Here is an 11,392-nt window from a genome sequence, read left to right as displayed (position 1 = left end):
GTCACAGACAGGACACAGCCGAGGGGAGGGCATGGTGTGCTCCCTGAAGCAGGCAGGGAGGCTGAGAAAAGGCGTTTCTGGCGGGTTTCTCGGTTTCTCTCTAGTTCTCATGTGCCGTTTTGATTTTGGCAATGACAAGTATGACTTCTCCAGAGAGAACTACCCACCCCACCCCACCCCACCCCCCCGAGCCACATGCCCACACCCACGCTTACAGATTGTGCCCTGCTGGCGCAGAGACCCCACAAGCTTCTCTGGGCCCAACCCTGAGCCCTGCCCACAACTGGTTTAGGGACAGCCACAGCGGATGCTGATGGGAGTCTCTAGGACCAGGCAGGAAACAGCAGCCCAGGACACAAACTTCAGGCTCCCCAAAGCCAAGCCCTGTGCAGGCTCATTTTATTTCATGTTTATTTTTGAGAGAGACAGAGCATGAACAGGAGAGGGGCCGAGAGTGAGGGAGACACAGAATCTGAAGCAGGCTCCAGGCTCTGAGCTGTCAGCACAGAGCCCGACATGGGGCTCAAATCCACAAACCGCGAGATCACTAACTGAGCCAAAGTCAGATGCTTAACCGACGGAGCCACCCAGGCTCCCTGTACGCTCCTTTTAGATGGTCAGGACTTGCTGTCATGGTGTCTGGTGGGTGGGAGGGTGGTGGGGTCTACTCACCCCACAGGCTTCCCTAACACAGCAGCAGTTTTCGACAAGACTGGATCCTGACTCGACAGATAACTCTGCACAGCCAGCATCTAACCCGGTGCACAGGACAATCACCAAAGTGCAAACGACCTTAGCTGACTGCAAGGTAAGGAGCTTAGAACCCAAGGGGGTGAGGACTGTGCTGGGGCAAGGGCCACAAAAGGTTGGTGGGGTCCACGAGGCCTGAAGTCCAAGCTCCAGGTGGACCCCCTGCCCCTCCCCTCCCCCCCACCGCCTCTGAGATGAGGCCTCCTATGGGCCCACTGTCCCGAACCCTCCCGGGCCACTGCCCCAGCCCAGCCCCCGCTCAAGGCACCACCCAGAGGAGAAAGACAAGCCTGGGGAGCCAACCCAAGCCCTCCTGGAAGAAGGGGCGTCGTCTTTCTATAGGACCAGCCCCACCTCTGTCCCACTTGGGTCACGGGTGCTCACGCACACCCAGGCCTGTAGTCACCTTCCTGGTGGTGACACGGCTGGACCAAGGGCCCCAAGGGAAGGCATCCTACCTGGGCTATTCACAATGTGCAGGAGAGCTGTTACTGTTCCAGATAAATGTCTGAAAGTGTCTAACTGGATGACTTCCGTGTATTAAAAAACCCAAACACTCAAGCTATTTCTTGTTGAGTTTACAGGTGCCGGGGTGAAGGCCAGCCCTGCACAGGACACAGGGCTCCTGCTGAGGGGCAGAGGCCGTGGCTGGCTGGCAGGAAGAAACTGCTCCAGTCTCATCGCGCTCAAATGCAGATCTGATTAGGGATTCTGGGCACTTACCTGGTGCTTACGCCCATCAGCCTCCAGAAAGATACCTGGGCCTCAGTGCCTGGTGCTGGTCGTACAAAGGCACGCACACACACAGGCATGCACACACACTCTGCACTTGTCTGCCTGGGGCGGATGCAGGTAGCGTCCTCTTCAGAGACAGGCTGTGCTGACAAGGAAGGTGTGTGCCGCCTGCTCGGACCCGGGCCGTGTGTGAGCCCGCGAGCACCCCAGAGGGAGCACGGGTGTTTGGCAGAAACCAGCTGAAACATGGCATCATAATAAAAACCTCCTTTAAAGTACTTCTTTTTTTTTTATTGATTTCATTGAAAACAGAACAAGAAATGGTCTGAGCCAAAAGACTGCTCTTAAAACTGTCAAAAACATTTTAACAGAAAAAAATAAACATGACTGCATCATGAATGTTTTAGAAGAGCCGCACAAAAACCCCACTGCTACTGCACTAATTACAGTATTTAAAAAAGTATATGCCAAAAAAAAGTATATGACCTGGCAGGCCGTCACACAAAAGGTGATGGCAAATTTATTCCACGACAAGACTAACGTTTTAAAAAAAGTTTTTTCCTGCATTTTATTCTAAAATCACTTTGTTCTCTTTATACAGTTGATAGTTTATTTTCACATGGTGAGTAGAAACCACACCAGAATCAGCACCGTTGTCTGTGTTTTGTGTTTTTATTTGTCCTAATGTTCAATAACGGTAGAAAATAAATCAGTTTATTCATCATAGCATGTGGTTTAAAAATCAACAGAAGGCGCCAGCACTGCTGCGCTGGCGGGGCCGGTGCGGGGTCCTCCTCGGGCCATGGCCCTCCTGCACCCGCCAGACCGCTTCCTCAGAAAGAAATGCATTAGAGGTCTGATATATAGGACTAGATATAGGACTTCTTTAAAAAGCAAACAAACGTTTTCTCCAAAGTCAGTGACGGCTTGGCCCTGACCTCTCCTTAGGTCGAGGTGGGGACGGCATCTGCGCGGTGCCCAGAACTGGCACCAGCCACGCAGGCCTCGTGCAGGCAGGTCTAACGGAGCAGCTCGAGGGTGATGGTGTCTTCGGCAGGTGCCACGCAGGGAGCCTGGGCTGACCGGGAGCCTGGGCTGACCGGGCTTTGCCAACAAGCCCCACGGTGGAACAGGAACCAGGGGAGTTGAGGGGGAACGGGAAACGTGGAAACGACAAAACCATCATCAGAAACTCACAAGGTCACGCCAGCGCGGATTCCCAGAGTGTTCCAAAGCGCCCGCCCCCAGCCCGGAGGCAGCCACGCTGGGGCCTCGCAGCCACGGCCCAGGTCCCTCCAGCCCCAGGTCGGAGCCCTCGGGTGTTGTGTGCGTTTCGCCTTCCTCTCCAACCTCAGTGTGAACGGCACCGACGCTCAGCGCCCCAGGCCGGCTGCTGCTCATAGGGGGTCAGCGGTGGAGGAGCTGGTGTCGGGCAGGCCGTTCTCCTGGCCGTCCTGGGCGGCGCTGGCCTGCCGCTGCGCCGCGGCCGTGCTGGAGTGCCGGCACTTGGGGGAGCCACATCGGCAGCTGAACAGCTTGCCTTTGATGTCCCAGAAGCGCTCCCCGTAGTCAAACCTGGGGAGACAGCACAGCTAAGGGTGCATCCAGGCCCCACACCGCCTGGGGGCAGGCCAGCCTGAGCAAGCGGTCTGGAGACACAGGAGGCTACCGGGGGTAAGTCTGCACTGAGTGGCACACGGATGCACCCCGGAAGGTCCCCAGACCCGGCCAGCCCCTGGGGACCACGGCACCTACCCCAGCTGCTCCCCAGCCTCAATCAGGCGGGTGCTGAAGAAGGCAATCCTGGGAAAGCGCAGGTCCTGGTGTGACATAAACACGCGCACGGGCACCAGGTTGGGCTCGCAGTGATGGTTGATGAAGCGGCTGACGTTCCCGTAGAACCGCGCGTCAATGCAGTACACCTCACCATCCTAGTGGGCGGGAAGGAGAGCGGGGAGCTCGCGCAGGAGTCTGCAGACCGTGGGCAGAGATGCGCCCCCAGAGCAGGGACGCAGGAGGCCTCCATGCCTTGGGGAGGCGGCCTGCTCCATATGCCTCCTGGCCAGTCGGGCTGCACAGGGCACACGTGGATCATCTGATGCTCTGACGCCACCAGTACCAGGAGGAAGGAGGCGGGCGATGGGAACCACAGGGGGCGGCAGAGCCCATCGCAAGCAGGTGCCGGGAGACTCGGAGCGTGCAGGGCAGGTCGGACAGACGGAAGGAAGCAGCACTCGGGCCGAGGGCCGTCAGGTGGCTCCCGAGGGGTGGCTACAGCCACGGAACAGGAACACTGCCATGTCCTGCTAGCCCAGCGGTACAGACAGAAGTCCCACGACCCTGACCCAGCACTCCTCCCACGACAACACGCAGCAGAAGGGATACTGAGCCGACAGTGAGAAAGGGTGCTTGGCTGGGGGCCTGACCTCACCACAGGAGCCCTTTAAGAAGCAGTTTTCTCTGCAAAAACCCAGAGTGCCAGAGGTGGCTAGGGCCTGAAGTCAGAGGGGCCATGTGGCAAGGAATGCGGGTGGCCGGGCACAGCCAGTGAGGAAGTGGGCGTCGACCCCAGAATGCAAGGAGCTGAATGCCACAGCCACAAAACAGACTGCGGGCACCTCTCCCCAGACACCCCCATCAGCCCCTGGGGCCCCAAGCAGAGAGCCCGGTCACACAGTGTCCACAAGGGGAAGCCAGTGAGCACGGACCTTCTCATGTGGCTGAGTCCCTGGGCACTTGTGATGCAGCGACCACAGGAACCAAGTGTAAAGTGTGGGAGGGAAAAGCAGACAGGCAACAAGGAGAAGGGGACCTTCCAGGTGTGCATCCTGCATATGGCAGAGCATTAACCAGAAGCCAGAGGACCCTCAGTGGTCAAGGGAAGACAAAACAGGGGCAGAGACGGGTGGTCTCTATCAAGTTTTCTGCCAAACCAAAGGCATACATGCCCTGACTCAGCAATCCCACCTCCCGGCAGGTCCCAAAGACATGCCGAAGTCCAGAACGATGGCCAGGGCACGGATTCTGGCCTCTGCCTCTGGGTGTGACGGACTAGGTCTGCAGGCGAGCCCACCCTGCACAGCAGGGGAAGCTGGGAGCAGAAGCTGTGAGGATCGGGAGCGAGGAGCCGGAGCCCACGACGGCAGAGCGGCGGGTGCACAGGACAGGACGGATGCCAGGGATGTCGCCACCTCAACAGGGGAAGAGCCCGCACTCGAGCCCAGCCGGCCAATTTTAACAGAGCACACGACACACGTCGCAGGAACGCCGGAGCCACCAACAAGTCAGCACGAACAAAGACAAGGAACCGAGGAAGTGGACGCTTTCTGAAGAGAAAGGACAATCAACAGAGTCCAGCCCTGAAGTGAAGCAGATGCCGCACGGACACGTGAGGATGTCAGAAGCTCCCTTAGAGCCATCCTCGCCACAGGTAAAACAGTATGTTTCTCACCGAGTGAAAATCTCAGAGAAATAGAAATAATAAGAAAGAATGCAATGGAAATTCTCAGTTGCAGTTGCCTGGCTGCTGAGCAGAGCTTTGGGGACCTGGGTGAGGACAACACACGCCCCACACGGTGCCACGTGTGCAGGACAGGAGACGCAACAGCCAAGGCTGAAATCAACCTGAACGTCCCCAAAAGAAGGAGAAGCATCCACACGTGCTCAGAACACGGCGAGCTCTACGCCACAGCAGCACCTCAGAAACATGGTGGGGGGACCACCTTTTCTGTCAGAAACGTGAGGAAGTGAGACACACACATGGATACTCTTGAGGGCAGGAAAGGAGCACGCAGAACACGCAAGACCTCCGAACATGACCTCGTGTAATCTTTACTTTTAAACCACGTAAATATTCTACATAACTAAAAAATAAATTTTAAAATTCTGGCACTTAATGTGGCACCTGGGTGGCTCAGTTGGTTGAGCGTCGGACTTCGGCTCAGGTCATGATCTCACGGTTCATGGGTTTAAGCCCCACATCAGGCTCTGGGCTGACAGCTCGGAGCCCGGAGCCTGCTTCGGATTCTGTGTCTCCCTCTCTCTCTGCTCCTCCCCTGCTTACACTCTGACACACTCTTTTTCTCTCTCTCTCTCTCTCTCAAAAGTAAATAAACATAAAAATGAAATGAAATGAGATGAAATGAAATGAAATGAAATGAAATGAAATGAAATGAAATGAAATGAAAAATGAAAATAAAAAGAAGATAAAATCTGGAATTGAAGATGAACCGAGACACACAAACATACCTACAACAGCAACCTGGGAGCCCACCCACACGGAGAGACTATCGCGCCAAGTGCTGCGGGCCGGTGCTCGTGTCCTCAGTGGGACATGTTCTAAGACCTCACACACACGCTGCTGCCACATGAGGGATGCTCCTCTGAAACGAACACGTGAGGAGCCGGGATCTTTACCGTGGAGGACGCAAGTATAAGACCAAAGGAGTGGGGAAAACCCAGTGATGTTACATCTGAATGGGAATAGTGACGCGACCACGTCTTTCATAACTTTTATTCTAGAGCTCTGTCCTCTAAAAAATTAGACCAGAGCCAACGGCACCCTGGTGGCAATGAGCGCCTTGGTGTCCTGACTTGGTACCTAAAAATCATCTCCACTGCAAGGACCAGGGGCAGCTTAGGGAAGCCTGAGGCCAAATGAGGGAAGCCAGACATAATGGAGCCCAAGGACGCGAGGCTGGTGTGAACAGGCTCCACGGCCACGGACAGGGACAGCTCGAGCTTCGGAAAGAATGACGATGACTGGTCAAAACTGAGTACAAAAAATCTGGGAGCCAGTCACATGTGGAGACCCTGACCAAAGCCTTCAGGACATGCAACAGCCCCTTTCCCATGCTGGGGACAAGCTGCAGGCTCCACACCCACCCCGCCTCAGTCACAGAGCACAAAGTTGGGCCCTCTGCCCACTGGTCTCTGGACCCCATAGCTTCCAATATGCTACCTGCACTTTCCTGGAAACAGGGGCAGGAGAGGTGAGTGTTCAGAAGGTTCTAGAACAGCAAGGAGAGGGAGACCCTGGGGTCTAGGCACAGACCCAGAGCCCAGGGACAGTCCATGCCAGGGAGAAGGCAGGCTACATGGCAACAGGTGGTCAGACCCTGGAAACATTCTGAAAGCAGAGCCAGAAAGTCTGCTGACGCCTTAGACCGTGGGTGGGGAGGGCCCAAGCAGTGGGCACATAGGTCCCTCGGGCACAGGAGCAGCCACACTAATGGGGACATGAGGTCTGAGCTGGAGCGGCCCCTGGAGGCTATGGTGTACTCGCAGCCCTTCACACACCAAAAGGAATGAGCCACAGAAGCAGGATGAAGGGAGCATCTTGAGGGGCCCAATCTGGTGGGGTGAGGCTGATGAAAGACTGGAAGGTCGGGAGTCACGAGGGCAGCCGCTGGCAGGAGAGACGGGGCTGCCAGAGTGGTGCCCCCAGGAGGGGCTGGGGTCTGGCTCCACCCCCAGACACCAGGGACGAGGACACTGGATGCTGCTCAGATGCCAACGCCCCTAAGTGGTTCAACAGACCAGACATCGTCCCAGTCAGATCCCAGCAGCCTCTCCGCACAGACACCCGGATTCTCAAGCTTACATGGAAATGCAGAGAACCCCAGAGAACTAAAAGGACCTTTAAAAAGGAGCTACCTGGTGTCAATATTTACTCTGAACTGACAGCAGTCAAGAGACAGTGGTATAGCTTTGAGGGTCAGCAGATAAATCAAAGGAACAAAACACAGTTCAGGCACAGACCTACCAGCAGAAGCCTTTCCGGCTGACTGGCTGGCTGGTCGGGAATAACTGTATATTCACACGGACAAGCAGAAATCTCCAGCCTTATCTGAAACTACATACTCAAGACGGATCATGGATCTAGAAGTTAAAAATATAAAAATTTTAGAAAAAGGAGAAAATCTTCACAAGCTTGTGATAGACAAAGATTACTAACGGCACAAAAAGCACTAAACCATAAAAAAAAAAAAACTATTCTGTTCTACGAAAGACATCGTTAAGAAAATGAAGATGCACAGGGGCACCTAGGTAGATCAGTCGGTTAGGGTCCGACTCTTGATTTCAGCTCAGGTCATGATCCCAGGGTCCATGAGATGGAGACGAGATCAAGCCCGGTGTCTTGGGTTCTCTCTATCCTTCCACCACCTGCGCATGTATTTTCACTCTCTCAAAATAAAGAAATAATTTTTTTTTTTAAAGAAAAAGAAAAAGAAGAAGCACAGGCTAGGAGATAATACAGGTGTCTGACACAGGTCACAAATCAGGAACTGTAAAGAGCCCTTCCAACCCAGTAAGAAAACAAGTAGCCCAATTAAGCGATGGGCAACAAATTTTAAAAACTTGCGCACAAAAGAAGACATAAGGAGGCCAATTGGCATGTGAAAAGATGCTCCTGTCAATAATCATCAAGAAAATGCCAAATTAAAATGACAGTGTTTGGAACTCTCCTTTGCTCCTGGTGGAAATGTACAGTGGTCCAACCACTTTGGGAAAGTGCTTGCTCCTTCTTTGTAAGTTATTAAATGTATACTTTTACCAGATGGCAATAATCCCACTCCCAGGAATTACCCAGGAAAATACAACTCACACCCACAAAAAAACAAGTCTATGAAGATTCACAGCAGGTTTACTCCTAACAGCATAATCTGGAAATATCCAGGTCCATCCACAGTGGTAGCACAACCCAGCATGGGTATTGGTGGGTCACAGGATCTGCCACCACCTGGGTGGCCCACGAAAAGCCAGACAGAGAGGAACACACGCTCTGACTCCACTTCCAGGAAATTCTAACGCAGGAAAAACCCACCAGCAGAGACAGACAGTGGCTCCGTGGCCAACCAGGCTGGGGGCATATCGGGGCACAGGTGCCTTTGGGGTAATGTTCCAGATCTTGCCTGTGGGGGTGATTAGGCTGTACACACATTTGTAAAAAACAAAATCACATGCTTAAAGTTCACTGCGTGTAAATTAATTACAATAAAGTTGACCCCAAAGTAAAATGATCAAAAACCTATTAGATAAAACAATACAACAAACGATCTACAGGATCCCACCACAGAACACCATCAAACATTACTGGGGGTAACTGAAGATGACAAACAAGTGGAGTGATACACCCTAGAAAAGAAGGTGGCAAGACCCTCAGTGACCCCTAACTGTGTCCCGGGTTAAACCACCCTAATGAAATCCCTACAGGGGTTCTGCAGAACTTGTCAAGCTGATTCTAAAACTTATATAGAAACTGAAGGAAACCAAGAAGATCAAGACACTCCCAAAGACCCCAGCGTCAGAGGACGTAAACTAGGATGATTAATGTGGCACAGCCCAGCCAAGACAGTCGTGGACACAGGGAAGCCCCAGGCACACAAGGACACTGCGTTATGACAAAAGCTGCACTACTGAGCAGTGGAGAAAAGGGTGATCTTCTCAACAAATGGTCCTGAGTCAGGCAGATACAGATATGGGGGGGGGAAGAAAAAAAGCTTAACCCTACAGTAAAGTGACTATATACCTACATGTAGAGGCCAAGTGTAACTTCTAGGGAATAGCACAGATGTGTATCTTTTGATCACCCTTTAAAACACCTCGGCTTTACTGGGACGTTACAAAACCCCACAATACGTAGGAAGAAGCTGATAAACTGGACTGCACTAAAAATAACTTCCAGAGCATTTGGGTGGCTCAGTCAGTCAAGTGTCCGACTCTTTGGTTTTGGCTCAGGTCATGATCTCATGGTTCATGGGATCAAGCCCTGTGTCAGACCCTTCGCTGACAGCACAGAGACTGCTTGGGATTTTCTCTCTCTCTCTCTCTCTCTCTCTCTCTCTCTAAAACAAAAAAAAAAAAAGAACTTCCATTCGTTAAAAGGCATCATTAGGAACTAAACAAGCCACAGACAGAAAAGATCCACGAGACACAAATGTCAAAAGAGCATCTGACCCAGAACACATAAAGAACTGCTACAAACCATAAAAGGCAAACAGCTCAACAGATGAGGAAAGGCAGAAGACCGAGGAAGAAGCACAAAGAGGATCTGGGGGCGGGGCATGGCTCACTGCACCGTGCACACATGATGGGGTCACTGGGGCGCCCCAGAAGTCTTGGGGTAGGGGTGTGAGGCAGTGCCCGTGCACTGCAACCTCCCAGGATGTAGGTTTCTCTTCGTGAAACACAGATCTCACATGCCTGGCTCTCTGAGAGCCACCTGCAGGGCAGGGCTGGGGTGGGCACGGCAGGAAGGTCCGGGCCTGGCTCAGTCCTCATCCACAGGGCAGCTACTCGGGACTCTGGCTAGAGAGCCCCATGTCCCCACTTCTACCCTGACTGCTTCTGCAAGTTCTTAAACAGGAAAGTCACAAACCGAAAACAACACAGGTACCAGGGTAGGGCAAGGACAGCTTGAGGTTGCCTCCAAAAGTCCCCGGAAGCCTGGATCCTGGAGTGAAGACCAGGGTCCAACTACTGTCCCCACAACCAGGAGAGCAGCTGGGACACACATGCAACCCCTGATGCCTCACACAAGTCTTGCTCCCACTTTGCCTGTCACCGTGAGCCCCCTGCCCTCTGACGGCCATGGGCTCTAATCCCATGAGCAGCGGGGCTTCAGAGGGCTGGTGCATCCAGGCTCAGCACCTTCAGGAGAGGCAGGCTACTCTCTGCACGAGCCCAGAGGCCTCCCGAGCGCAGAGCGGGGCTGGTGTGAGCAAGCCTCCTTACCACTCCCATGCTGCACGCTTGCAATCTGCTCTACACCCCAACCCCTCCAAACACATTACCTTATTGTCAAGATCAAAGAGGTAAGAGTCTTCTTCCCGAACGTCAGCTTCCGAGTCAGAGATGAGCTCTCCCACATACCTGCAGGAAGCAAGATGTGCGTGAGAACACCAGACAGCACTGCCTTGCCCCTGCTGGCAGGACGGGTTGCACAGCAGCCATGGTGGGGCCCTCTAAACTGTCGCCAAACATTTTGGAAAATTTTGCCAGGGACTGAGCTAGGATTTAACTTCAGGACCCAGAAAAGGGCGACACAGAAACCCCTTCTCTGACCAGGGATCCACAGTGACCCTACCCTGGAAACCACTGAATGGTACCATCTTGAATGAGTCATGACCTGGTAAGAGGCTAAGTGCAAGCAAAAAGCCAAGGAGGTAGGTGAGGGGTGGAGACAACATGAACTTGGTTTTCAGGGATACCCGCAAGTCCCAGGCACAGCTCTGCTGTCCACAAAACGGCAGAGGCAGCCGGCAGCCCTGGGGCGACCCAGGCACTCACTTACTCGCAGACGAAGGTGCCCAGGGGGATGTCCTGCAGGGACCGCACGCCCCAGCCCATGTTCTGTGTCCGGTAGAGCTGCAGCCTCGCCCTGGAAAACAGGGTCAGCCAGTCACTGCCAAGTTCCCCAAAGCTCAGCTCACATGCAGATTACACTGCCAGCCACAGCAGCACACAGAGTGGAAGATACTGCCTTCTTAACTGGAGAGCACCTCAGAGCTTCACGTTCAAAGAAGCAGCGACTCTCGCACTGATGTCCACGGTGCGCACTCAGTCAGTGCAAGATGGCCTCAGAACTGGGCCCGAGTGCCAGCGCATGGAGCACAGCCCCTGGCCCTCCCATTCCTTCATGTGAACACAGGGACAGGTCTAGCCAAGCCTCTAGGCTGTGATGACGGGCAAAGGGGCTAACGCCCGGCATGCCCCTCAGGGTAGATGGGGAGCTCTCCCAGGCCCAGGGCCATGAGGACCCACCTGCCCCTTGGTGTGTCCAGGGGTCCTGGGGACGAAGGGCATATCTGTCCTCCCCCAGAGGATGTCCTATCAACAGGGGACAGGGACGTGTGGGCTGGTCAGAAGCACTCTCTGGCTGCTGATACTGTGACACTAGACTGAT

At 53.9% G+C, this 11,392-nt stretch overlaps 1 protein-coding gene across 6 annotated transcripts in view; it reads right to left on the bottom strand.

The window, feature by feature from the left end:
• Positions 1-1,761: 1,761 nt before the first annotated feature.
• The window catches only part of EHMT1 (euchromatic histone lysine methyltransferase 1), a 150,900-nt gene continuing 141,269 nt past the window's right edge, over positions 1,762-11,392 (bottom strand). For all 6 annotated transcript variants that reach the window (XM_030292603.1, XM_030292604.1, XM_030292602.1 and 3 more), the window contains exons 24-27: positions 10,781-10,867; positions 10,281-10,359; positions 3,241-3,416; positions 1,762-3,060 (exon numbers count right to left, since the gene is read on the bottom strand). In XM_030292603.1, coding sequence (XP_030148463.1) covers positions 2,883-3,060; positions 3,241-3,416; positions 10,281-10,359; positions 10,781-10,867 — 520 coding nt within the window. In that variant the 3' untranslated portion in view covers positions 1,762-2,882. The remainder of the gene's footprint in view (positions 3,061-3,240; positions 3,417-10,280; positions 10,360-10,780; positions 10,868-11,392) is intronic.

The sequence above is a fragment of the Lynx canadensis genome, chromosome D4 (assembly GCF_007474595.2).
Source record: "Lynx canadensis isolate LIC74 chromosome D4, mLynCan4.pri.v2, whole genome shotgun sequence".
NCBI classification, from domain to species: Eukaryota; Metazoa; Chordata; class Mammalia; order Carnivora; family Felidae; genus Lynx; species Lynx canadensis.
Note: the sequence above shows the minus strand (reverse complement) of the source record. Positions and strands in the feature narration are given on the sequence as shown.